Genomic DNA, 27711 nt, shown 5'->3' on the forward strand with positions numbered 1-27711 from the left:
CTCTATAGACTTAAAATATAGGTTTAACACTTTCAGGATAAATAGTTTCTCACATAACCTTTCTTACAAAACCAGAGTAGCTGTATTTCTTTGTTGCTTTGTCAGTCTTCACGGATGTTTGCCCAAAATGTTTCTATAATAATAACACCAACTTTGTCCTAACAGCTTCAGGGCTTCCGAAAGTTCTTGCTAAACCTGAGAACCTGACGGCTTCCTTCACGACCAATGAGGGAAACATCACCGGCAACTTCCACTGGCGCGTCTCTAGGCTGGCTCCCCATCAGCGAATCACGGGCTTCCAGGTCACCTGGGCTGAAATCACAACTGAAAGCCGGCAAAACAGCCTGCCCAACAGCATCATCTCCCAGTCCCAGATCCTGCCACCAGTAAGTCTGTTTTCACTGAAGCAGAATTGGAGTTTAGCTAAAGTTTTGAATGTTAATATGGTTTTTATGAAACCACAGGAGATCGTGTTGTGACAAGACTATTAGTGTGTGCAACAGGAAAATAAATTTTATCTGTCAGATGTGACCATGATTTGAGGATAACGCTGTTGTGGCTTCTTTGCATGAATCTTTTGATAAGTGGTAGTATGTAGACAGACACGGGGATAGATCTGAGGAAGTTTTTTGTCCTACTGGAAGTTCTCCTCCTCTGCGTATTCATCTCCCTTCACGTCTGCCTCTTTCATCCTCCGTGAGAGCTCTGAAAAAGCTGCTCTTTGACATAATCTGTTCCATCAACAACACGTTCCGCCTATCTGCACCTCCCAGCCTCTAGAGCTTGTCTATAAATAAAACCACCCACCGCACACTTTATCAACCTGGCAGTGAAAAGAGAGACAGACAGCCTTATGAAAACAAAGTCTTTGTTTTTGTCTGTGACTTGTGCAAAGACAGCTACACTCCCCTCTTTTGCAGCCCATTCACATTAAAGACCTGTCAGAATCAAAGGCGTGTTCTGTTGCATTTCATCTGATTGCATGCCGTCTCCTGCTCCCCTCCCTCGTTTTGCAGGATCATAACTTGCTTGTAGTGTCCAACCTGCGGTCGTCCACCTACTACAGACTGGAGGTGCAGGTTATAACAACCGGAGGAGAAGGTCCTGCCACGGTTAAGACCTTCCAGACCCCGAACATACTACCTGTCATACAACATCGTAAGTAGCAAGTCACTGTCAGCTTCCATAATTTATGAGCTGCACCTGACTTTGCTCAGTTGAAATGATAATGCCAGCGATTCAACGTTTGAAATTCATGCTCAGACTCTTTTGTTTGGTGTCTGTTACTGTTCAGTCCTAACAGCATACTGTAGATCTTCTCTTTGTAGCTGCTTAAACCATGCCGCTAAACAGTTATGTTTTGTCTTTGCAATAAATATATGACTATATATGGTATTAATGCCTAATAAAATGTGAGAACATTTTTCTTGTGACGTAATGAATCAACTTATTTCCCTCTGCTGATTATGTAAATCAGCATGTTTTTGCTGTTACTGAAGGTAAAGTGTAAATGTTAAGGTGTAATGTCAACAGTGGCGTTGTCATAGCAACATGAACGCTCCTGATTTAAGAAATATCTCTACCTTCTCTCTCTTTAAGTCCCAACTCAAAACCCACCTGTTCAAAATAGCTTATCCCACATAACCTCTCCACTCGGCTATTTTAAATTTGTTTATGTATTATGATTGTATAAACTCTTTGCTTTTATGTTGTTTTTTACTCTACTGTGTACAGCGACCTTGAGTGTTTTGAAAGGCGCTTTCAAATAAAATGTAGTATTATTATTATTATTATTATTATTATTATTATTATTATGAAAAGCAATGTAGGTGTAATATACACATTTCTCTCATTATTAGGGCTGTTACAAAATCAGGTTTCCCACCATAAATGTTATGGCCACAAGAGTTCAAGATAATAGTATTATTGAAAAGTCACATTAATCTTCAACTTTCTGTTTTTATTGTAGGGATGCCACCATATCAGAAATGTAGTAGTCAGTACCAATATAAGTAAAACCACATGATTCTGAATAATTGGCTTTAATACCAAGACAAAATTATCAATCAGTCAAATCAATTATATAAAAATTAGTATTTACCGAAAAAAGCAAATAAATAAAAAGAAAATTAAGTAAACAACACGATGTTAAACTTTACATATAGGGACAAACCAGCACAAATCCCTGTCCTTCTTAGGGCGTGTGCAAGATCAGCCTTTTATGCTCCTTCAATAAACCACAAAGCAGCCAGCAGAGTTACAACCATCAAAACACTTCAGAGAGGCACCAAGGCTCAGTGCTCGTCTAGGAAAATCAAGGTGGCATTGGCTAAAGGCTGACCTACCTAAACATTAAAAAAAAAAAAAAAAAAAATAGAAACTATAGGTGATTAGCAACTGTAATATTACTGAACAGTAATTACATTACATATGTTGTAATAGGGGAAGCTGTAGTCAAACACCAGGTTTCATACAAGCAGCAAAAAGAAGCACATTGCTACTCCCTGAAAAACCAATTCAAAGTGCTTCAATCTGAAGTCGTATCTGACAGTTCTTTGAATCTGTGTGTTTTTTGAAGGACCAAGGCTGCGGCAGCACCACTCTCATCACCAGAAGCCGTCGGTAGAGAGACACTGAGTTTGAAGTCGAGGCAAACCCAGTAGGAAGAAGTACCAGTGGCTCTCTGCTCCTGTCTGTCAAGGAAGGAATGTGTGGAACCAAACAGAAACACAGCGCACCAGACCATGAACTGACCCCCCCTTCTCGTGAAATATGGGTCTATCTCCTCCAGGCTCCACAACACGTCAGCTATTCCTTCATAACCCCTCTCTCTTGACTTCCAAGTCACCAGAAGGGGTTTATCTATAGAGTGAAATTTATATTTCGAGGTCTCATATTCCGCGTTGGTTAGTACACAGCTCCCCAACTTATCCCATAAGGAGTTCATGTAATAAGTAAAAATAGATCCAGGAACCACAGAATTGGTGATGAAGCTGTTATTGTAGACAACAATGACTGATTTAGATTTGGCTATTACACAGTTGAAATAAACAAAATAATTTGGGAACATGTTTGAAGATGATTGAATATTCGATAGGAAATGCAATAACTGTAAAACAATTAATGAAGAAAGAAAATTAGAAATTAAAGTATTTATTTTGTGTTACCAGTTAAAGAGGCTCTTTGGCACACAGTCAGTACTGATGGTCAGTGTAACTAAAGTCATCGTTGTCTAACCCAGAATATTTCGCGTAGTATGTTGCATGTAGTACATTTGATTTTAGAACTGTAAATGATTTACTTGCTTCAAATTGAAAGCTTGTAATGGTTTTGCATGACAGCCGTTAGCATTCTGTTGGCATGAAATGTCTGTGTTACCTCTTTTCAATATGTTAGCAATATTTCATTAACAGATTAACAAAGAATTATATTGGAAGTAATATGTAATGTTTATTAATGAAATTATAACTTGTGTGGAAATGATGAATTGTACATGTTCTTGGCTGTAGAAATATTTGTCGTGACAGTCAGTGAATGTCTATATTTATTTATGTGTGTATTACAAAGTTTGGTTTGGATGTGTGTGAATGTGTATGTTTTGTGTGTTTTAGCCTCATTTTTCTTTTTTTTTCTTTTTTTTGGGGAACTGGCAAAAAAAAGAAAAATCTTGTAAAGACATTTTGTAAAAATGGAAATGTAAATACGGTCTTATGTTACATGTTATTTTTCCATGGTAGAAACTGTACAAACTGCTAAGTAATAAAATAATCCTTAACCTGTGCCCTCTCTGCTGTTTGCTTTAATTGAAGCTGCTTTGAGAAGTAAATAGACCTGCTTCCCCTTCCAGTACTCGAGTATTTGGCAATTACTGTTGCTTATTTTGGCTGTAAACTCCATCGTGGCAGGCTCTGTGTACAGCATATTCACTGATCGGTCCAGGAGCCCGAGACACGTGCTCTCTAAGTCTAAATAAACAGGTCATCTAGCTCAGCAGCTCAGCCCGAGTGAATTTACCATTGCCGAGGTTGGTCAACATAATACGCTGCTTCTCTGAGCTCTTGTTGTTTGAAAAGCGTTAAACGCCTCTTCTGCTCAGCAGCCTTTCACCGTCATAAAATGAGAAGTGGGAATGTTTACAAGAAATTAAAGCGTGTGACACAGTTGAGCCTAATGTACTGTACACGCATGGAGGGTGTGATTTCTAAGTGTGTGTGAAAACCTCATGCTGAGTTATTTGTGTATGTTGGATGAAAGCCTTGTGAGTGAATTTTCGATAATCCTAAATACAGTGCATGCTAAACGGTGTTTAATAGTTAAAGTGTGTAGAAGTACTTCAAGTTAAAAAAAAAATGCATTTTATCATATCTTTCCAGGCCTGGAGGCATGCATTGTATTCTACTTCAAATTAGTCTCAGTGATTTCTCACTTTTTAAACTTACAATGAGCCATTATTGCATTAAGTGCATCTTCACTAGATGATGGTTCAGTCTCCTTAATGTCCTTTTCATGAGAGACTCAAAACATTCAAACCACAGGATGTGTTTGACATGTAAAATGTGATGGTTTGGAAAAGGGCAACTTCTTATCAGTTATGTTGTTCCCATTATAAAAATCAGAGACTAAAAAAAACCCAGAAATGTGTACAAAAATTTAAATGTAGGCTAATTGTACTCTGTATCATGTTCTGTTATTATATTTTTGAAACTCACACAATCTGTTGGAGGGGCAGCGAAAGGGTGCACAAAGAGACACACAGCCATTTACAGCTACAGCCAATCCAGAAACACTAATCAACCTAAACCCCTGCTTAGAACCTCAGAAAGACTCAACCCTGGATTCAAACCCAGGATCTTCTTCCTTTGACATGACAGTACTCCACAATTCAAAGCATTTTAAACACAGTTTTCTATTAATATATAAATGTGCCCTATTCTCTAGGACTCTGTCCTTGAAAAAACAAGAAAAAAGTGCTTTATTTTAAAAAACGTATTGTGGCTTCATCCATCTTTCATATATACTCAGTGTTGACTGGTAAAACACAACCTTATGTGTCGTGCACGTCTTCAGGCCGCACGTCTGAATTTGATAAATGGACAGTTAGTGTCTTCTTTCAAGTGTGCTACTGGCAGCTTAGATTCCCAAATTTGCTGTTGCAATTAATCAGTGTGATTAATTATTATCGCAAACCCGAGCTTATTAATGCAAATGTGGCTATTATACACTGGAGAGCTTGTGTCTGTATAAAGGGGTTGCGGTGTTTGCATATTTGTGTTTGCTTGTGCTTGTTTTTCTAAGTGCGGGTTTGTAAAGGGATGATGCCGTCCAGATGTTCGAATCTCTGGATGGAAGTCGATTCTCATCATCATTTTCCACAGCAAACAGCAATTTATTCCGAGCCCTTGTGTTCACACGTTCGGTCTCTTCAGTCAGTCAGTGCTTCACCGCTCACTTCTCAGGGATGTTGTTTATGTACAGTTCTATTATGTCGAAGGAGATTAGTTTCTTGGTCTGTGCACACTAATCCCTCTCTCTTTTCTAGGAGCCGGGCCAGTGTTTAGCGAAGGCTCCTTTCTGTGCGAGCCAGCCCAGCCTCTCTCTCTTTCAGGCTGTCACAGTCTCTCTCTACACACACAAAATACCATGGCCCTCAAGTGTGAAAACCTCAAAACAATAGGGCCTCCAGCCTCCTTTGAGGCATGTTGCAAGATGTCCAAGTCTCAGAGGACATAAAAGAAATGGGGAAAAAAAATGCAACAACTAAATAATAGGCCGGTCGTTAGTACAAAAGCTTTGTCTCTGACGGTAAAAGGCCAACGAGGGCTCATACACTTTGCATGACATTGCATCTTTATTGTGAAAGTAAGACAGGGAAATATTGCTTTCAAATGTAAACGCATTTCTGAAAACAGTTATATTTATTTGCCTCTGTGGATAATCCCAGTGAGTTAAATATTTGCCCATCTTCTGGTTGACATTAGGGACTTTTTTTTTTTAATAGGATTGAGAATATCACAGTGAGTCCTTTCAGAGGAGCACAAAGATAGGCTGTTTCTCCCACACATTTCCTCTGACCTCTCGGCACCCGTTCTGCAGATTAACATTGCAATGAGCCATGCATCGCTATTTATCGATCTAAGCAGCTTTTATGGGTCATTCCACGATACTTGACAGAGCGACTGTAACATTACTCCCTAAAGGATGGATGGAATTTAGTTTTAGATGATAGGTACAATCCTAGCGTGACTTTGAAGTATGAAGCAAAAAATAAAATTGATGGACTTCACTTTCCCTTTTGAGATCACACCGATCGTAACCTGAACAATTTGAAAGCTCCAAATTTCGCTCTCATGCGAGTTTCGGGTCAGTGAGATCATCGAGCGGAGACAAGCGCTCCCTCCAGATTACTTCCACCTGGACTTTTGTGCTGCTACTCCATCAATATGATGAGATGGAATATATTGTCTGTGAGACTGATGAAAAATAACCAGAGTGTTTTCCCCCTCTATTAGGAAAAGCAATGTTGCTTTAATGCTGTGGTATGGTGAGAAATCTGACCTTGCCCTGGGCAGTGGCATGTTTCTGGTTAGGCTCTGGTGAGTGGGACCAGGCAGGGGACACATGAAAGGATCTCTCTGTCAGGCCGCAAAGATGTTCAGTCTGAGTCTAATGAAGACCAGAACACGTATCCAGGCCGGAGAACATGCATGCCACACACTATACAAACACCAGGGCTACAACGCTGTTGACAGCCACAGTCTCCTTTCCCTGTTCTTTAAAGGTGGACAAAGTGAAAAGCACGTCTGTTCTGTGATTAAAAGGCAGCAGGACACTGAAGCAAAACTGGCACATCCAAAGACAGACAGACAATATTTTTTCTCCCTCCCTTTTTTTCTTTTCCTCTGCGGCTCTACAGGGAACTTGATTTCCTGGATTCAGTGCCTGGAAAATGCTTCTTCACAGTATATTTTGTATTAAATCTGTTGAGCTGGGGTTGTACAAAGAGCAAGGTGCAGAACTGTTTTTATAAACAGTTCCCAGTTTGTGAGGTACTTCTGTGCTATCAGTTGCGAAACAATGCAAAAGCTCACCGATAGCCTCAACAGTGTAACGTTCATATTTGTCGACACTTTGGCAGAAAGATGTTGATTTAGGGTCATTTGGTGTTATTTGCAGCAGAGATACAGTATGCTGGACTGTTAGAAAAAGATGTGGCATGGGAGACAATACCTCTCAGTAAATAAAAATTGAAATATTATGATGAAAAAACCCCCCCCATAACTCCATTTTTACTTCTGAACCCCAGTCAACTCCTGAGACCAGAACAGGATGTTAGAAAAACACCACTTGTGATTGTTAATTTCTGTTGCATTAATTTTGACAGAAAAGCTGTTTTGGATTTTGTGAACAGATTAAATGACATCAGTATCACTGACCTGTTATTTATATTAGTAATTACATAATTTAATTTTTTATTCTTTGGGAGGTAGTAAAAATGATTCACAACAATTTAAATATAACCCCCGCACACTGTCTTTCTTAATGGTGATACATTTACTAAATCACAATATGTCCACATATATGTAAGTGTGGACATTCTGACACACACACAGAGACACTACATATTACAAATACTAATGCACAATATGAGATAGATATACAGAAACTAAAATGATACGGCAGTTTTATAAGATGTTATAGGTGCATAAATGCTATATATCGGTCATTTTAGCCCGTTGCTAGGCGGTTGCTAGGCACCATGATGACGTAATATCTGATAAAGATAGCAACCTTGAGAGGTCGAAGAGTACCTCTGTCCAAATTTGTGGTCACTCAACTCTTGACTGTGTAGGAGGAGTTTGATTATACTACTAATTAAGGTAACACAAGACTACAATATAGAGATATTAAAATATGAAATATAAATCTCAAGTGTGAACCGATGATCCTGACAATAAATTAACACGCCGTATAAATCACATGTCTATCACCTCTATCATCTACGGACATAAAATTATGGACACTCAGAAAATCTGGTTCTTTGCAGTTTGGGTCAAAGGTAAGCGAGAGGTCCAATATGTTTGTGTTTACAAAGAAAACGTCAGCAGAAGAATCGTTATCTAGATCCTTATTTCCAAACCAAACATCCTTCTCTGCAGGCGTACAAAGTGAAGAGATCAGGCAAGAGTATCATCCATCTGGGTAAGAGCTGTTTAAAATCCCCCCTGATTAGTGCTAATCCCCTTGATGCGCCTTCCTGAGAATAAACACATACTGACCCAAGTGACCCATTCCTAATTAATGAAGTTAGGAAGTTTGCTATGCAATCATCAATACACTGTGGCCAATCCTGCGTTAAGGGAGTTCGCACTAAAGCTAACTTTGCTATATGATGATATATTTAAAGGTAATAACTCAAATTACAACAGCTGACATTTTAAATTGGGATCAATGGCTGGTGTCAGCTTTTCACCATATAATACACCCCCAGGCATGACTAGCATGACTAGCAAAGAGGGGAAACTTTCTGTCTTGTCTTCTTTTCTCCTATGAAGCCTTTGTGTAGGGTCGCCTCAGAGGCGAAGCACAGTTCACAGGTCAGCCGTACCCAGGAGGATGGACGGCAGTGTGAGGGCAGGACCCAGGCTCGAGGACAAGGAAAGGGTCAGGGGTTGAGTTCAGAGGGAATCCACACAGAGGATGCTGAAACAGATATTGTTGGGGGCGGGGGGCAGAGCTTCCTCCACTTTTCCTACTGGGTTGCCACAAAGACAAGGCAGGCAAAGAGACACACACATACAAACGATCCAAAGGTGTTAATGATAGAGCACATGTGCGCTTCAAAGTGTGTTACAGTAAAAGAAGAAATTATGACAGACATCACTTGTAGTCTAAACACGGCGCTTCAGTGCCTGTGTGTCTTCAATATCTCAAAATAAACTCGGGTGACAGAACACAAGAGCAGTAAAAATATGTTTTGAGGGGGTGGTTCACACATTAAAATCAACACATTTCATTTACCTCGTTTTAGAAAACATAAAACCACATTCTTGCAAAAGTTTTTTTTCCTCTAAAATATTGAAAAGCTAAGTAAAATGTAAAGAAAAGGTGAATGAAATGAAAATAACGCAAAGATAAAATATCAGCTGTTGAAACAGGTATTTTTAAATGTATTTACTTCTCTTTAAAAGTCATTATTTTTAGTTTAAGTTTTAGGTTTTTAATGAAATACATTTCAAAATAGTAAAAAAGACACAAAACAAAATCCCGGTGGAACATCTCACAGCTAATAAGGTTAATTAGCAAATCAACCTGATATATAAAAAAAGAGTCCCAGGGAGCAAGAGGTTTTCAGAAACAAAGATGGGGTTCACAAGTTTGCAAGCCTATGCGATTCAGCAATTAAAAATAATGATTGCCAAGGTAAAACTGAAGATTTCTCATTCAAGGTGCATGGTATGATTAAAAGATTCCGAGAATCGAGAATTCCCTGAGTGCAAGAAACAAATCTGAACAGCAATACTCTTTAAACTCTCAGATGGTGCTTTAGTATAAAAAGAAACCCAGTTCTATCACTGTAAATCACTGCATGGCCTCAGAAACACATCTGTCATGTGAACATAGTTTTCACCACATCCACAAATAGAAGTCAGAACTTTTCTATGCAAAAACCATCCTCTCTTCTTTTTTTCTCTCTTTTAAGAAACCATGGACACCATGTTTTTAAAGCAAATGACAAAAGACACCACCCAGGTTGTTATCAGCACACATTTCAAAAGCTAGAATTTGTGATGGTATGGGGTGCATTAGTGAACACAGCATGAGTAACTTGCACATCTGTGAACCACCATTGATACAGGTTTGGAGCAACATATGCCATGCAGACATCTTCAAGGAAAACTGCATTTATTCCAGCTAAGGAAATATTTCTTCTTCGAAAATCTCATTCAATATACATCAAGATAGATTCACTGGCCACTTGATTAGGGACACCTGTTCAACTGCTTGTTAATGCAACTATCTAATCAGCCAGTCGCATGACAGCAATTCCATGAATGTTGGCATGTAGACATGGTCAAGATGACCTGCTCAAGTTCAAAGCAAATATCAGAATGAGGAAGAAAGGTGATTTAAGGGACTTTGAACATGTTATGGTTGTTGGTGCCACATGGGCTTACTGGAGTTTTTCAGAAACTGCTGATCTGGTGGGATTTTCCCACAAAACCATCTTTAGGGTTTGCAGAAAATGTCCAGTGAGCTGCAGGTGGAAAGACCTTGTTGGTGACAGAGGTCAAAGAAGAATGTTCAGACTGCTTTGAGTGTATAGAAAGGCAACAGTAAGTCAAATAACCACTCATTGAAAGCAAGGTATACAGAAAAGCATCTCTGAATGCACAACATTGAGGCAGATGGGCCTCAGCACCTGGAGACCGCACCAGGTGCCACCCCTGTTAGCTGAGAACAGTACATTGTCTCTAGAATTTGAACAGGCTCACCAACATTGGACAATGGAAGACCGGAAAAACATTCCCAGTGGGTCTCAATTTCTGCTGTCAAAGCACGAGTTCATCCTGCCTAGCATCAATGGATCAGGCTCGTGGTGGTGGCGGTAGTGTGAGGATATTTTCTTGCAACACTCTGGGCCCCTTTCCAACATCACAGCCTACCTGAGTATTGGTACTGACCATGTGGACCCCTTAAAGACCACTGCTTCTAGTAAAATTACACATCGTGTGGCATCACAAAGTTCAAATAAACTCAAACTGATTTCCTGAACATGATAATGAGTTCACTGTACCTCCAAAGTCTCCATATGAAAGTTCTAGCAGGAGCTCTGCATCATCTGCTGCCAAAAAAATGTACAGCAACTGTGTGATGCTGTCATGTCAATATGGACTAAGATTTCAAAGGAAAGTAAATTGCCTGTATTTGTATAGTGCTTTACTTAGTCCCTAAGGACCCCAAAGCACTTTACACATTTAGTCATCCACCCATTCACACACAGGTGATGGCAAGCTACATTGTAGCCACAGCTGCCCTGGGGCGCACTGACAGAGGTGAGGCTGCCGGACACTGGCGCCACCGGGCCCCCTGTCCACCACCAGTAGGGAACGGGTGAAGTGTCTTGCCCAAGGACACAATGACCGAGACTGTCCGAGCTGGGGCTCGAACCGGCAACCTTCCGATTACAAGACAAACTGCCAACTCTTGAGCCACGATCGCCTGTTAAAAAGTTAATGGCCGAAAGTTTCCAGCACCTTGCTGATGCCACAAAGAGTTAGCAGCTATCAGTGGCCAACTCTTTGTGATAGTAGCATTGACATATTTGTCATCATTTCTATTTTTCCCCCCCCCTGAGTAAGTCATAAAAGCAGCATGAGACTGAAAAGGGAGCATGAAACAGATTTTAATGGAACAAATTATATCTGCAGTGACTGGCCATAGAAGCAAAAGCTTTTAAACCTCTGAGAACAGGGTGCAGCATATTAATTAGCACCTGGAAATTTATTTATTTATTTTGTTATTTTATTTCATTTTTATTGTCTATGAAGATGTCGGTGTCAGTACACCGGGAAAAAACCTTGCACATGGCTCAGCAAACCAGATTGTTTACATAATGAATGTGCAGTATTTCATCCTGTGCGTGTGCTCCAAGGCTAAGCGCTCATTTCCACCCTTGATGATCACAGGCACCATTGATTGTAATGCTGACGAGCAGGCTAATACTGCCCATGGCGTACAAAGGAATCTGGACATGTTTAAAGTTCTAACTTTCATGTTTTTTCATGCTGGTATGAAGGAGAATGCTGATGTTGGGGGCAGCTGGCTCTCATTAAGAAAACATGATGTCAAACAGAGGGGCTCGCTGGTGAAAGTCAAACGCTCTTCTGCTCCACCGTCGTTGTCATCTTTTGGCATATCCCAAAGACAGACAGACAGATACTCCACCTGGTGAACTTAACACATCAATATTGGTCAGTAAACTTTTACATACAGACCAGAAAAACTTGAATAAGGCTGTTAAAAATGAAATATAAATGTAATATACAGTCTAAAGTATAAAGTTATAAGTCGGTATGTCTCTGAATATACAAAATAGTAATTTATGTTCTCCTCAACCTAATAGGTCATGTATTTTTAATTTTGTAATTTTCTTTCACTCTTTATGAGACATTTATAAAAAATGCTTGACTAATTGCTTCATAAACATTTTAATACTTAATTACTCAACAATAAACACGTTTCAGGATAGAATCTTTTATCAAAGGTCTCTTAAGTTTTATAGTCCTTTTAGCAAAAGGCCCACTTTAATGTCTTTATTTATAATAGACCATAGTGTAGTGGTTTACATATTTGCCTAGCAGGCGAAAGATCGCCAGTTTGTTTCTGGAAGGAGAGTCAAATCCCTTTGGGGGTTGTGTCAGGAAGGGCATCCGGCGTAAAAACCTCCCAGTTTAAACATGCTGAGCTGCCTGCTGTGGCAACCTACTGTGTATAAGGGAGCAACTTAAAGAGGCTTAAATGTAATAGAATGTTTTTGTTGATTAGATAAAACATTTTTTATTAGTTGCTTACTCTCTGTTAATCCATAAACTCTACATGTGCAATTGTTTACAAGTCCTGTCACTAAACTTTCCAATAAACTATCAAGTTTGCCCAAACATTGGCCTTATTTTCCCTAAATAAATAAAGATATGAATGATGAATTACACTGTTAGCTAAAACTTGTGAAACCTTCATAAACTCATTAACAAGGCATGCGAGCAACACCCAGTGCTTTCATTTCTTCAGTTTACAACCCCAGTTAGGACTGACCATTTCCTGCACCTCAGCATGCTTTGGAAGCACAGGCCGGTCTTGTTTGCCTCAGAGGGCGAGGACAGTGGTGAGCAGCTCAGGCTGATATATCTACAAAAGCTTCATTGTCATAGCAAAGAAGCCTTTGTTGGTGACTTAGATGGAAATATCTGGCACAGACTGTCTTCAACCTGCGCTGGGCGGATCTGGAATATTGCTGACGTCCTGGTCGTAAATCCCTTGTCTAAATGCACCATTACACGTGTGCTTTTTCAAGCCTGTTTGCAACATAAACAGTTCCGTTTGTGCTGAGGTGCTGAGTGGAGCCAAGATTTAGGTGAGCTGAGGGAGTTCTGTGATTCACTGTCAGGACGCTGTGCCTGCGCAGCCTGCAACACGTTTATGACGCTCAAGAGGGGCAAAAAAACATATGGTGTACATGTTAGGAAGGTTTTCACCGCACAGCTTAACAAGGGATGATCTCTCTTTTTCCACGCTTTGTTGGTAAGTGCCTGTTAACCACGTCCCACCTTTGGGATAAATGACATTATCAGCTACTTAGCTGATACTTTTTGGGACGATCTGCTTTTCATCGCTTATAACAAAACCCCACGGCATGTTTTCCAAGCTCACTTTACTCCCGGACTCTCATATTAATGTGTGCTGCCTGGAACACACTCACGTATTATTTTAGAGTTAGATTGTTTGATTCCATATTATCCTACTCAACATAACTCAAGCTGAATCATCTGGCGAAACACCTCAAAGATATGACTGTTGCAAAACCACATGGATCGTCCCTGGAGTTTGACCCACAGTTCACACATGAACACGCTGCGGTTGTCATTCATACGTGCTAAAGAAAACAAACATGTTCCTTCTTTCAATTCATAAATAATTTACTGCTCCATATAATTTGTGCCATGTTTACCATCGCTCCCTCCTCTCACATCTGGGATTGGATGATATTGCCAAAGATCTCACTGAGCTCGATTCGTCTCTGCGCTCATCTCTTCTCATACTCACAGCCCTTAAAAGCAAAGCTCCAAAGACAATGAAATATTGTGCAGATCTGATTGGAAACAGCCTCCATAATGTGAGTTTAGCAATCTCCTTATGTCATTCCACTTTTCAAATAGACCGTTTGAAACATCACAGTAATTTGATTAAAATGGATTGACAGCCTGGTGAGTTACTGTCAGTGAGCCAGTGGGAAAAGAGTGTTTCTGATTTCTCCTGAGGAGAATCCTTCACCTCCCCAGCAGTTCTTTTAATATAAGGGCAGCGCCTTTCATCTGCTCCTCGGAGCGAGGCTCTTAATGCGTTGCAGATTCTTTTCAACTCTGACAATCTTTTACCATCATCTTTTTAGTGGGTTTCTGCATAACATTTCAATTAATATCGCATGAAAGTGAAAATATTACCCTGCAACGAAGTCAGTGTAATGTCTGATAATGAATACGCTCATTCCCATACGTGGGAAAATAACCAGTGAAGAAACTGCAGAATTTCAAAGCAAAGTGTAGCCGATTATACTGTAAATGTATTTACTTACTTTGCAAAACATCAGAAGCTCTTCGGTATTTGCCTTCTTGCTTAGAAGAGACCGACTGAAAGCCTGGAAATAGTAAGAAACAATAAGAAAAGATATGATGATTAATGAGCTTAGCATTGATATATTAGTTCTGCAGCTAGCTACCTAGGCTAGCTTTTAACCTCATTATGACTTTTTATGCTATGTTAGGATTAATATCTAATTTCTTTTGCTTTACATATAGCTGGCATTGATCCTCTTGACAACAAAGCGGGCAGGCATATTCCCAAGATGTTTAACTATGGCTTTGATCGGTGTGTTTAGTGCAATGTTCCTCTGGTCATTGGTCCCACTGCTGTGTTGGCAAAGTCTGGCCTTCTCATGCTTATAAAACCAAAACAGCCATTTGTTACAGGATACAACACTGTGATCCTTGATTAACCCAATTAGTATGAATAAAGATGAGGAAGTAAGAATTTCTAAAGATAATACACAAAGTAAACATGATGTTAACCAAGCACTGCCGTGGTTGCTGTAAAAATCCCAGTCCTCTGGCCTCTCGCTGCACGATCTGTCTTTCATAGACGACCGGCGCTGACTGCCAAGAACAGCACTCTGGCTGATGTGCCTGGCTCTTGTTAACAGAGGATAGGTTTGTGTCAAGCACAGCTTCTCAGCAGGCAGAGCCAGTTGTTGTTGTGGTTAAAAAAGATTGTGGGAGCATTGTGCAATCGCTCACTGACAGAGATGTCGGGCCGCTATAAATGACACACCTCCGACCAACTGATCCTCTGCCAGCGTGACTCATCTTTTTCTCATGGTGGAGGCCTGACAGAACGCCTTTGAACAGGTGTCCAAAGCTGTTGTTTTCCTTTCTCATCACTATCATCATTTCTTTTTTTTACATTATTATTTGTGTATCTGATTTCATCTCCTTTCTCTGTATCCACACACACACCCACACACGCACGCATGAAAACAGTTTCAATTGAACTTTTCGAATAAAAAAGAAACACTGCTAGCCCTCGGTATTTATCATGGCTGAGATGTGTTTGGAGACAAAGTGCCTTTGAATTTGAGCCTATTCAACACAGTTCATGAAAAAATATTGAATTAGATTTTTCATACCGCCTACAGTTTTTTTTCCGCAAGACAACAGGGATTATATTTCCTTATTGGGATTATTCCTCTGTATTCTGATCCTTATTCACTTTCTTCCAACCTCAGTGTCACTGAATAAACATCCAGTAACTTTTCACTCTTGAAAGTCTGCCAGCCATTGAGGGGCTGTTTTTAATTGACTGATTGTCCACATGGTTGGAATATTCACGGGCATTGCCACGGGCAAAATTTCTTCTCATCAGAAGCTGCTGTTGGTTGAGCATCTCAGATCTGAAGCCAGTAATTGAATAGATGGGGTTTTGATTGATGCTTAGAGGAAGTCCCTTTCCTATTTAAATATTCATGGCTTTGTAGCCTAAGGGTGAGACGGGAATCCAAAGCAAACCTGTGCACAACAATAGCAGCTCAGAGTTCCTTCTGTCTGCTTCTCATTACAGTAAACACACTTTAGAGCTACCATCCCTCTCCACATTCCTGCTCTCCGCTCCAGTGGGCTCCACCTAACAGAAGGTATTTGGCCTCTGAAGGCAAATCTAAATGTGCAGGATAAAATTTTTTTTTTAAAAAGACAAATTACCCATCATCTTATTATTTCACCACATAAATTTCCCCAGAAAAACATGCATCATTCAATTTACTGAATTTCACAAGACACAATGCTTTGTTTCCTTTTTTCTAGCAGAGCTTAGATTAAAAGTGACTATAAAGCTGCAACGGCTGAAACATGCAATTCATGTTAAAGGTGTTTCCTTTGGCGCCATGTCTCTATTGCTAATGCACTCTTGGTCTCTGATTCCCAGTCAAGTCAATCAGATCATGCATGTTCCCTCCACAACACGAACTGCCATGGACTCCCTGCGCCAAAAATATCTCTTACCATGAACCATCCGCACACAAAAAAGCCGCATTATTCATGATTCAATCTGTGGTTTGGAACAAATCTCCACTGTTATAACACAGGAGGAATAGCTTTAACAAATTGTAACAACCTGTATTAGCATTTGATGGCATCCAAAAGATACATATTTTTCTTCTTGCCTGTGGTGCTATTTATACATCTACAGATGAATGTGGTGTGAGTTTCTCAGTTATTAAGCTGTGCAAGATTTGATCAAGATTTACATGCATAAACCAGCAAAAGAAAACAACCAAACAAATAAAAGAAATCCACAAACCTTGTTGCTAGTGGTTTAATGTAGACTTTCTCTTCCTGCTATCAAACTACACCAGCCAACCATAGCACAGTGCAGAAGGAAGCATATATCTACCCATTGCAAGAGGCCTGTGCTGATGACAGCGTGACAGGATGTAACATTTAATTGTATCCCCCTGAGGTTAGATGTAATTTTAGCACCACACTTTCTTTTCTTGGTGGGTGTACATTACTGTGCAAAAGTCTTGAGCCACCCTGAATTTCTTTATATTTTGCTTCTAAAAATGCCAAAGATTACACAGTTTGAGAAGGATAGTACTTTTGCACCAGTATCATGATTCCCAAAGAGCTGTTAGCTAAAAACTTTGCATATCTCAACATGGTGTGCAATGTGTCCTCATAAAATCAGAGGAAGCTAAACATACAGAGTAGAAAAAGACAATTTGGATGCCTAAAAATAAAACATCTATATCAAAGTTGTCATACAGGACCTGGACTATTTAAGTTCTTCAGCCCATCCATCTACTGTTTGCTGAGGACTCATTAGACATGATCTCAGTAGAAGGGATACTGAGGTATGCCAAATTACACAAGAACTGGACAGAAAATCAGTCACAACAGTTCTTATGGAGGGAGAATCTTTTGAGGTCAGGAGAGAGGTACAACATTGAGTGCTTACAGTCATGGTTTGGGACTGGATTTCAACCAGAGTTGGGGACCTTGTCAAAATTAATGGTATTATGAACACAGAGAAGTAGCATCACATTTTGATCCACCCTGCAACTCCACCTGGAAAGGGTCTCATTGGCAATAACTTCATTTTCCAGCATGACAATGATCCCAAACACACTTCAAATGCAGGAAAAACATACCTGGATCGAAAAACACACAATAGAACACTATCAGAGCCTAGACCAAACACTATTATTATTATTGTTGTTGAAGTAGTGTGGGGTCATCTTGAAAGAAAATCTAACACAAGGCAGCCAGCATTCAAAGTAAAGCTTTGAAATGCCCTTCAAAAAGCCAAGAGAACTATTTCTGAAGGCTATTTAAAGAAATGACAAGAAAGCTTGCCTAAGAGAGTTCGAGCTGTGTTGAAGAATAAAGCTGGTCATACCAAATATTGAGTTTAGAATTGTGCAAACTTTTGCCTTAAATACTGTATTTCCATGTATGTTTGTCCACATTTCAGTGAAACACTGCACCTGCTTCCCATTTTCTAGCAAAATATTTTTTTTAAATGAGGGGTTGCTCAAGACTTTTACATAATATCGTATTTTTAGAACTAGATAACTTACACCAGACAAAAACATATACTGGAATTTACGAGCTGTCTCTTAAGCATACTTGTGTAATCTAATTTCAAACTGAAACAGATAAAATAATGTTCAAAAGAAATCAGATATATTATTATGCAGCAGGTGTCCTGCAAAATATTGGTGTTAAAACGAATAACGATCAAACACTTTTTATCATTTCATCCCAAGCAATCTCAGAAAAACATTATCAGAGGTAAAATTACTAATTTCAGCATCACAGCACTCAAAACCAACCATCCTCAAAATATGAGTCACCAGAGGTGCTGAGAGCTGCCAACAAATCAAGACTGTCTTTCCAAGAAAACATCTCCTGACCTGAAAAAAATGCCTTATTAGTCCAGTAAAATCCCAGCACATTGTCATGTGCAGAATACTGGGTGTCTTGCATATTTTAATCGCTCGTATTAAATTGGGTCTATGACTGTCAGCTCGCAGCGATTTAAAAATACACCACAGTCTAGTGAGATTCTGAAAAGTAGAAGGAGGAAAAAATAAAAGTCAGTTGGAAATAAATCCACCGACTTATAAGCCAACAAACACAGACACAATCTGGGTTGGAGTGAGAGAAGCCCTCGTTGGGAAAACAAAGGGCCATGAATTGTCTGCAGAAGGGTTTTCTGCATGGAATATCTCTTTTCTTTTCACAAACACATTTTCATTCGAGGATTTAATTAAGTGGGTTCGTTTGAGGAGTACTGGGACGCAGCAGAATAATAAAAGCTCTGTCGTACGGCCAAGAGTCAAACAGCATGCTGCTAAATAAACTTCTCACATTTCTGTCATCTAACTTTTCCTTTTTTCGCCATTATGTATAGTTTGTCTGCAGATTTTAACCGATGACTTCTGTAGATATTTCATTTTTTAATGGTCTTTTTTTCTCTCACTGTGCCTAGCCTAGCATGACAAGTAAGATCAGTTAAAAATGTCACTTGACTACCAGCTGCAGCTTTGAAGTTAGAGACAAAGTGATATGAAACATAATATCCCCGGGGTCCCATTTAGTATTTGGCACAATAAACATTTGCCAAGTCCAATTGTGTGTGACTGATTCTGCTCATATAGGTCTGGCAAAAGAGTCAGTAGTATTATAATTAAAATGACAGGTATTTAGGGAGATGAGTAGGTCTTTGAGGAGTAGGGATGATTTCATTATTCAGTCTCATTGACTCCAGAGAGCACAGATTGCATTGCACACACCACAGAGACTATATTACAGTAAAGCAAGACACACTGATGTACAAAATAAATAAACAGACATCATAATTTGGACTTCTTTTACATTTTTTTGCCTCCTGTTTATGAAATCATTCTATTATTATCACAACATATTTCCTCTTTTTTCCCCCAGAAAATAATCACCACAAGGTATTTTTTGGAGCTGTTCTGGAGATCTAAATCATACAAGATCTTCATCAGCAGATGGAGTTGTCGTGGAATTGCAGCTGTGCAAATTCTCGTTTTCCCCACTAGAATATAATTTAAATCAGAGGTGTGCGTATGGAGGGAAAAATGCATCATAAAACATAATACATTTTATTTGAGCTGGGTAGAAAGCATCAGAACAATTAGATTTTATCATTAAATCTAGATATGAAAAGGAGAAAATGAAGTAAGACATTTCATCAAGCCTTATCTTAGTGTGATAATGACAAACTTGCTTCTTGGAATTTAGTCAGCGTTCTCCTCCAAGAAACGAAAAAAGAAGAAAAATCGTTCTTGTGACTGAGCACATTTTTTAATCATTCTCCAAAGCCCACGCTTTAGCCACTTATTATATCACAGCTAAAATGTTCTGATTTATTACATCTTCAAATTTCACAATCTGAGGACAAATTGGTCTCCTCAAAAATGCATGAACATGGCTGAGAAGCACCACATGAGATGAAAATGCATTCCCGATGTTGCAACATGAGAGACTGTGGGCACGATGGTGTCACTGCTGATTAGAGGAGATGGCATGTTTTACGACCTGCAATACTGTTACTAATTAGTGGACACTTGATATGGTGCGTTTCATTAGAGGGAGACACAAGCTCTGAAACCCACAGTGTCATTTCTGTCGGTTCAGTTGCTGTAGCTCAAGGTGAAAGAGACACATGGCCCACAGAGTAAATGGGATAAGCATCTCTTCTAACAAGAGGAACAAAAGCGTTGGGAGACGGAATAAGCCTTCATGGCAAAACACTCATAAAGAGGCATGAACTGGCAAGTCCTCGATCTCCACATCTTGAGAAATAATCACTCCCTTCTGGATGTGTTTATGAGGGCAGAGGGGCCTGTGCTATGACGCCTGTACAATATACTGAGGAAGAAGCATACAATGCAGCTGATCTGAGCCTTGGACTCCTGCAAAAGGGCATGCCTGAAGTGACACTGTGCTGTTGTTTTTGACAGACATGATTTCTGTGTTATGTCACAGAGATGAATGCATTTACAGTCTACTAAAGGGTGAAGGCAAAATGATTACAGTGAGCCAGTGTGTGAATAAACCAAAAGCATGGTGCATGGTTTCACTTTACAGCTATAGCTTTGTAACAGTAGGTGTCCACAATTTTTTAGTACAAATAAAAAAGAGAAAGAGAGAGAGAAAAATGAAGGAAACAGGTATAGTAGTGGTCAGAGTTTACGTCTGTTCATCGTGGGCAAACATCTCATGGTAATTTGGGGCTTTTAATGATTTATTTGAACTGCTCTATTTCCAGTGTGGGATGATTTTATAGCATACACCTTTAATGGCATTAAAAAACACAAACTGGGTGCAAAGGTTTGAATTTTTTGAGGGGATTTCCTCTAATCCACACTGGATCAAAAGTATACATACAGACTCAAATATATACATACCCCCATATAAATGTTTTAATAAGTGATACTGGAGGATCTACAAAAACGTTCAATTTGGCAAGGCCAAGGCCTATTAACTTCTCATTATTGATCATGATTGACTACAACTGCTAGTTTCTTTCTTTAATACAAAACTAATTTATTTTATAGCATTCATTGAATTGACCAATAATCAGAACAATAGGAAAGGAAGGAAGTCAGTTATTTAGATAGGTCACCACTTTTCCATATACCACTTTTCCAAGAAGACCCAAACCAAGAGGAAATCAGATGTTCAGGAAAAACCCAGGAACCCCAAAGCTCAAGCCTGCCATGAACTGGAAATTGCTGGAACACCAGCATCAATGCCATCAGTGACATTGCTGTGAACTAAGACGTTGTCGACCAAGAAAGAATTCCCTGCTGCCCACATAGATGAGCCAAATGTCTTCTGGAGAAAAATATTATGGTCTATTGAAACAAATATTAAGCTATATGGCTACAATGACAAAAGGTTTTTTGGATGAGTAAAAGTGAGACTTTCAAATCTGAGAATGCTGCATCAGCTGTCAAACATGGTGGTGGTACCATCATGCTCTGGGTCTGATTCCCTGCCTGTGGGACTGGTACGCTCCACAAAGTGGATGGAATAATGAAGAAGTGGAGCTATCTCCAAATTCTTCAACAGCTAAAAGTCGGGTGTTCCAACTGGACAATGATGTCGAACACTCAAAACTCAAAACAGGTTTTGGAATGCATAAAACAGGCTAACATCAAAGAGTGATCAAATATTCAGCCAGAATAATACCAGAAGTTTTTTCACGGCTATCAAAAGCATCTGGTCAAGGTGCAACTTGCTAAGGGACATTTTACCTGCTATTAGTGGGTGTGTATTGAACCCTGTCTGGATTTGAGAAGATTTTAAGTAAATGGTAAATGGCCTGTATTTGTATAGCGCTTTACTTAGTCCCTAAGGACCTCAAAGCACTTCACACTACATTCAGTCATCCACCCATTCACACACAGGTGATGGCAAGCTACATTGTAGCCACAGCTGCCCTGGGGCGCACTGACAGAGGCGAGGCTGCCGGACACTGGCGCCACTGGACCCTCTGATCACCACCTGTAGGCTACGGGTGAAGTGTCTTGCCCAAGGACACAACGACTGAGACTGTCCGAGCCGGGGCTCGAACCAGCAACCTTCCGATTACGAGACGAACTGCCAACTCTTGAGCCACGATCGCCCTAAGTCATTAAAAATCTACGCTATACAATTATTCCACCCTGGAAAAAGAAAAAAGTCTAATGGAATCACTTAAAGCTTCAAAATTATTATGACATTCATCCCCGTGATGAGTTAATGTAAACTTCTGACCACAACTTTAAATTTTCACAAAAAAAAATCATATCTAGGGTTTTCAGCAAAAGAAAAAAACATATTTGTCCCTTGGCACATACTTATAGTTAAGTCCAAGGAAAAGAAGAGGTGAGTTGAGTCCAGCTCCTCTGTGACTGCAGCAGATTCCAGTGAAAAGCTCTGATTCAAATGACTAGAGCTATGCTCAGGGTCATGGATTCTGGACATCAAGCTGCATGCAATCACCGCTTAAAACAGCACCAAACACATGTTTTTCTAAAGGAGACCAGTGACGGGTAGAAAAATTTCAATCAGGGTCCCCAGACTGAGGCAAGGTTTTAGCAAAGAACATATTTGTAAAATTAGTAAAAGGGTAAGAAAATTTAAATTGTAAGCCCCAGTTCTTGGCAATGCTGAACTATATTTTATAAATAGCAGCATTATTGTTTTGCTGCTCTTGTGGCTATTTTTCATGTCTTTGTTCCATTCTCTTTTTTGGTCATTTTCCATATTTTTCCCTTGTTTGTCTTCATTTGATTGACTTTCCAACAAGAAGCTTCAAGTGCCACTTCAAACAGACGTAGGCCTGTTTGGTCATCCATCCATGATACTAATAAAATAACTACCGTGCCATCTCCTCCTTCATCACTTAAGAGAGAGAGGGAGACAGCACCACAATGCTGTGGAATGTTGGGATTAAAACCACAATCTGTTGACTTTACAATGAAATTATATGGACACAGATTTTCAAAGCATGACATGTTGCAAAACAAGAAAGAATCTGTAAAATACTTCAGCGGGTATGAGGTATGTCATGTGAGCAGCAGACTGTTTACAAGTTACCACAGGATTAGGAGAGGGTGGATTTATTCTCCAGTGGAGGTTAGAATAATTCCTTGTCAAATCCAGGGATATGTATATTTTGTCCGCCCTTTCTAAAACAGCTCGTTCAAGCTGATGGATATGGTAAGAGCGCATGACATGCAGAGGATTTTCTATTCTCTTTTATGATCGCTATGGCATTGTTTTCCATCTGAGCCCCTCTGAGCCTCTAGGGAAGCCAGGCATGTGTTTATTTGTCAGGAGCCCATTTGTAATAGATCCATATTTCAAAACAAAAGCAACCCATCAAAGTGTTTATTTTAATCGTTACGTCCTAGTCAGGAAAGCAATCGTGTTACAATGAGGAAATGTGCTTCGAAACATGAAAGAACAAAAGAAAAGTAAGGATTTTCTGACACCTGATACAGTGGAATATGAATTAGGATCCATTTAGAGGATAACTGGCTCATATAAAAACAAGTACAGCTGATTAGTCTGTATCCAGACTGGTTTTAGGAATTGAAGCCTCCATACATGATATGAAGATTACTTTTTAATTTACTTTTCTTGCAGTCTGATTTACATTTGGATCAGGAGAATTCCTCTGAGAATTTGATCAGAAGAGTTGCGTTAACCTTGTTCTAGACGAGGAGGGCTTTACGTGCCGCTGCCAGCTTGTTAAAAAGTGAGGGAGAATGTCAAGGAAAGGAACACGTGGATATACTATTCCCAGTGGAACAGCCCAGACTTTAAGAGACGAATGTGCTCCGTTTTTTTTTTATTAATGGCTTTTGCTATCAATATATTTTATTAAATATGAAAAGTTCTCTAACAAACAGTGCCAGTGACCTGAAATGCCATAAAATTTTCCTGGAACACAACTCGGAAGTGAAATAAAAGTGTGTTTGCTATTGCTGGTTCAGAGTCTGTGCTATTGTTCAAAGGTGTCTCTGACTTTGTTACCTGAACTGGTGCCAAAGCAAAGCTAAGATTTTGATTTATTTCCTACATATGACCTTTGCATAATATATTAAAAGGCTGTTACAAATAGATCTTCCATTTTAGCCAACGTTACGCAAGTGGAGCAACAGCAGAGCCCGAATGGAAGCTGAGGCAGGAGGCCACACTATGTACTGTAATGGAATCCAGGTTATGACCTATTTTTGTTTATATTCACCTTTGCATGCCATGTCTGCAGCAGTTCCTTTGCTGACATTTATGAGGCCTGTGATGAATGTGAATGGCTGTTGCAACTTTTGTCTTCTGCTGAGAAGGGCCTAATGTTAGTCTGTCTAGTGTCTGTACCAACCACAAAGCAGCCTGACCTGTGCAAGTGTGGTGACATGGCATCCAGATTTCCATCTCCAGCTGCCTTGTAGAACCACAGGACTACTTCCTCCAATTAGTTTCCTAATTTATCAGCCACCCCCTCCTTCATCACACACAGTGATCCCCATAACCAAAACCTCTCCTTTGATATTGAAAAACCAGAGTTCATCACTTCCCCCACTTCCTATCGCACTGAGCAGCTCAACTCAGGCAAATGACATTGACGGTAATTGTTTGCCGTGTGAAGGTGTTCTCTCGAGTTACTTCTGATCTCACTTTAATCTGAATCTAAAGGTGTGATCGCAAACAGGCCGAGAATGAGCTGAACATTTCACAGGGATATCTGTGGAACTCATTTATGCCGGTGCCTGGACTTTGCTTCTAGGTGTGGATGGGAAACGAGAAATAACATTTAGCGGCTGCAGCTGAGAGTAGATCTATCACTCTGCCAACTGTGCTCTCTCATCCCTCCTCGGGCTCGGATGAGAGCTTTAACCTTGAGGGCAAGGCGGTGGTGAACATATGCAAGTAATTTGTACAGAATAAATAACAGGATGATCTTTTGACAGTCAGTGCAGCCGCTCTGGGCTTTATTATTGGCACACAGCTCTCTGGGGACAACAGTGCCAAGCTTCAAGGTGTCACTATGGAGACCTGGAGCTGCTTTGGATACTCATTACAGCTTAAGTGCTTAGTAGATAGAGCTCACACATCACTATATCATCGCAGGTTTTGCCAAAAAGAAATTTATATACAGGATTGTTATTAGTAAGAGTTGATAATAAAAAAACAATATGATTTAGAGGTTCTTTCACCGTACAGAGGTTAAAACATAGGTGTGAAAATGCTCACTCAGTTAAACAAGACTTGACATTCACACACCATTACATATGATGGGTGGGGAGCTATTTGGGAAATGTCTAATACCATGTGAAAAGTGGATCAGTGGAAACAAACATCTCTTTCCTCGCCCACCTCTTTTTTTTTCCCATTGATTGAATCATTCCTCTCAGCTATCAAAGCCAAGCGAAAATCTCATAGAAAGATAAACCTTAACACCAGATCAGTCATTCTCGTCACCGCGTCGGATGACCTCGCCAGCGCAGGTACAGATTATGGATCGGCTCATTTCCCGTATATGAGGCAAAAAACAGATGGATTGCATATTAAAAGACTTCAGACGTGCCAGTGGCCATTTATAAAAGCTTAAAAAGTGGGTTGGAGGTGACATTCTTTCAGGAAGGAGAAAGATTTAAAATGGCATGATTTCCCAAAGGCCTCAGTAACCAAATCTCACTTGGAGAGAAAACTCAGAGTGAAATATAACCATCATAGATTTGTGTGATTTGTTCTGTGTATGGATTCAGAAAAGTTCGGATCAGCGAGGGGTCTGTGCAATAAAACCTCAGAGTAGCTCAGGGTTGAGATTCTCATTGGATACGTTGGCTACGGAGGACAAAAAAATGACCCATTAGATAATTTAATTATCTGGACAATGGATGCATGAGTGTTTGCGATTAAATGCTCAATTCAGCCAACATTTTGAATATTGATATGGATGTAATTCCTGCTGGAACCTCGTTCTGGCTCAGCGGTTGGAATGAAAACATTGCCTGATGCTTTACAGAGATTAATAACAACCACCACCGCACATCTACACTGGATAGCTGGGAGAAGAACATTTTATCAGACATCTGTTCAACCCAACCAATCGGAGACGCTTGGACCTGAAGCTCCCTTGCAGAACCAAATAAAGCCGTGAATTGTTGCTAACACTGAACAGTGACTCGTGGTGGACTGTCATCCAAGAATACCACATAAAACCAAATCATTCATATAAAGCTCTGCTGTCCCTGCGGCTTTGAGCTGGGCCTTCAGAGCTTATAAAGGGGATAGCAAAGCCCTTTAAGAGACTTTGTGGCCTCTGGGGTTAAGGTAACAGCTAATTGTTCTACTCGGGTTCTGAAGATATTTGCAATGAGCTCATGAATCGAGCATGTAACTTATGCATCAAGCCACATCCCCTCATTCTTCTCATGCAGCATGCACCCTGTGATTTATGGCTGGACAGTGGCCTGTAGAGGTGTTGGATTCAATGAAATACAAGGGAGAACATCTGGAAAGCCCATTAGCTCCAAATCACAGCTTGAGCCACTTTGATAGTGAGATGCAAGCCTGGAATTGACATGCTGGTGCACACTGAGGGACACTGAGGATTTCTCATCGAACAGACATGAGAAGAGAGGGTTGTTCATATTTTAAGTAGCTCAATATTAATGGTCCTACTTAAAGCGCCAGGTGAGCTAACAAGAGCCTTAAATGAGCCTCTTCCATGTGTTCCTAATGTCTCCCAGATGTGGAGTACTTCAGTCCTGTTGGCGTCCTTGGTTGGAAGCAAGAGCGCCTCCTAATCTGAAAAATGAAAAGGCCTTGATAGGATAAAGAATCCATTCTAAAGCTGCATGACACAGCCAGTGTTACACAAGTCATTCTAGTCAAGGATAATTGGGTAAGGAGAGCATCGGCAGGGAGTGTCTGAACAAGGTACCTCTGCCTCCACTCATCTCAGGCCCGTAATAAGAGCGTGGAGAGGTGTGTTGAAATACAACCCCGTCACCATTCATCCTCGCCTCCTCGACGCAACAATGACTCGCATGCAGTCTGCTTTTCATTTAAGGGAATTACCTTTGGGGGGCCAGAAGACGTCTTCAAACTTGCTCTGTGTGTGTTCTTCTCATCCCTGCAGAGCTGTCTCATTAACACAGGCTTGGTTTAGCATAGCCATCTCTGTCCTGCTGAAGCCTGCAGCCTGCCGCATGGAAGCTAAAAGTAATGACTCACACACAGACACACACACTCACTCACATTATAAAGATACTGCACACCCTCCCCAGTTACAGCAGCACTCCTCCAGTCGTTGCAGCTTACGCTGCCAGCCTCTCAAACGAGAGGACTGTGAGGCTGAGGCCACTTAAGGCTGAGAGTGAGAGAACAGAAGAGGCAGGAGGGAGAGCCGGGTGTTGTGTGAAGTGAAAAGAGTAGCACTGGATTAGTCTAAATTATGACTTTCATGAGATTTTGCGATGATGTGCGCAGCTTACCTAATGAGGCTTTTGACACGGTACATAAGTTCTTATTGCTTTGCAGTCTGAAGTCTGACCTGTTGTCTTAACTTCAGTTTGGAGTGGAACAGCTATTACTCTTTTCCTGTGTAAAACTTGTTTTACTGCTGCTGAAAAAGCCCTAATTAGTCAATCATCAGTAGGGTGGCTACTTCCTTAAGAGCACTTAAGAGTTCAGGCGTCGTCTCACCGGGGTGTGGCTCATATCATTTACATTTCATTAAAGCATGCTGCGAGACGTCACCGATTTCTCCAGTAAACCGTGAGTTTCCATGAAGCAAGCACATGGGCGGGTTTGGGGGGGACGGTGGACGCGTCACCCATCAGGAGCTGTC

General features: G+C 40.2%; 1 protein-coding gene and 1 long non-coding RNA gene across 2 annotated transcripts in view; one reads left to right on the forward strand and one right to left on the reverse strand.

Annotated features, from left to right (window-relative positions):
- LOC116319316 (anosmin-1) overlaps positions 1-3781 on the forward strand; it is a 41506-nt gene extending 37725 nt beyond the window's left edge. Inside the window, exons 12-14 of the mRNA XM_031738609.2 lie at positions 166-386; positions 1017-1158; positions 2579-3781. Coding sequence (XP_031594469.1) covers positions 166-386; positions 1017-1158; positions 2579-2637 — 422 coding nt within the window. The 3' untranslated portion in view covers positions 2638-3781. The remainder of the gene's footprint in view (positions 1-165; positions 387-1016; positions 1159-2578) is intronic.
- A 7621-nt stretch (positions 3782-11402) lies between these two features.
- LOC120433595 lies at positions 11403-27065 on the reverse strand. The gene is made up of 3 exons (XR_005608647.1): positions 26940-27065; positions 14351-14413; positions 11403-11954 (listed from the first exon to the last, which is right to left on the reverse strand). It is a non-coding gene; the product is annotated as an uncharacterized LOC120433595 (long non-coding RNA).
- Between the last annotated feature and the right edge of the window lie 646 nt (positions 27066-27711).

The sequence above is a fragment of the Oreochromis aureus genome, linkage group 16 (assembly GCF_013358895.1).
Source record: "Oreochromis aureus strain Israel breed Guangdong linkage group 16, ZZ_aureus, whole genome shotgun sequence".
Taxonomy (NCBI): domain Eukaryota; kingdom Metazoa; phylum Chordata; class Actinopteri; order Cichliformes; family Cichlidae; genus Oreochromis; species Oreochromis aureus.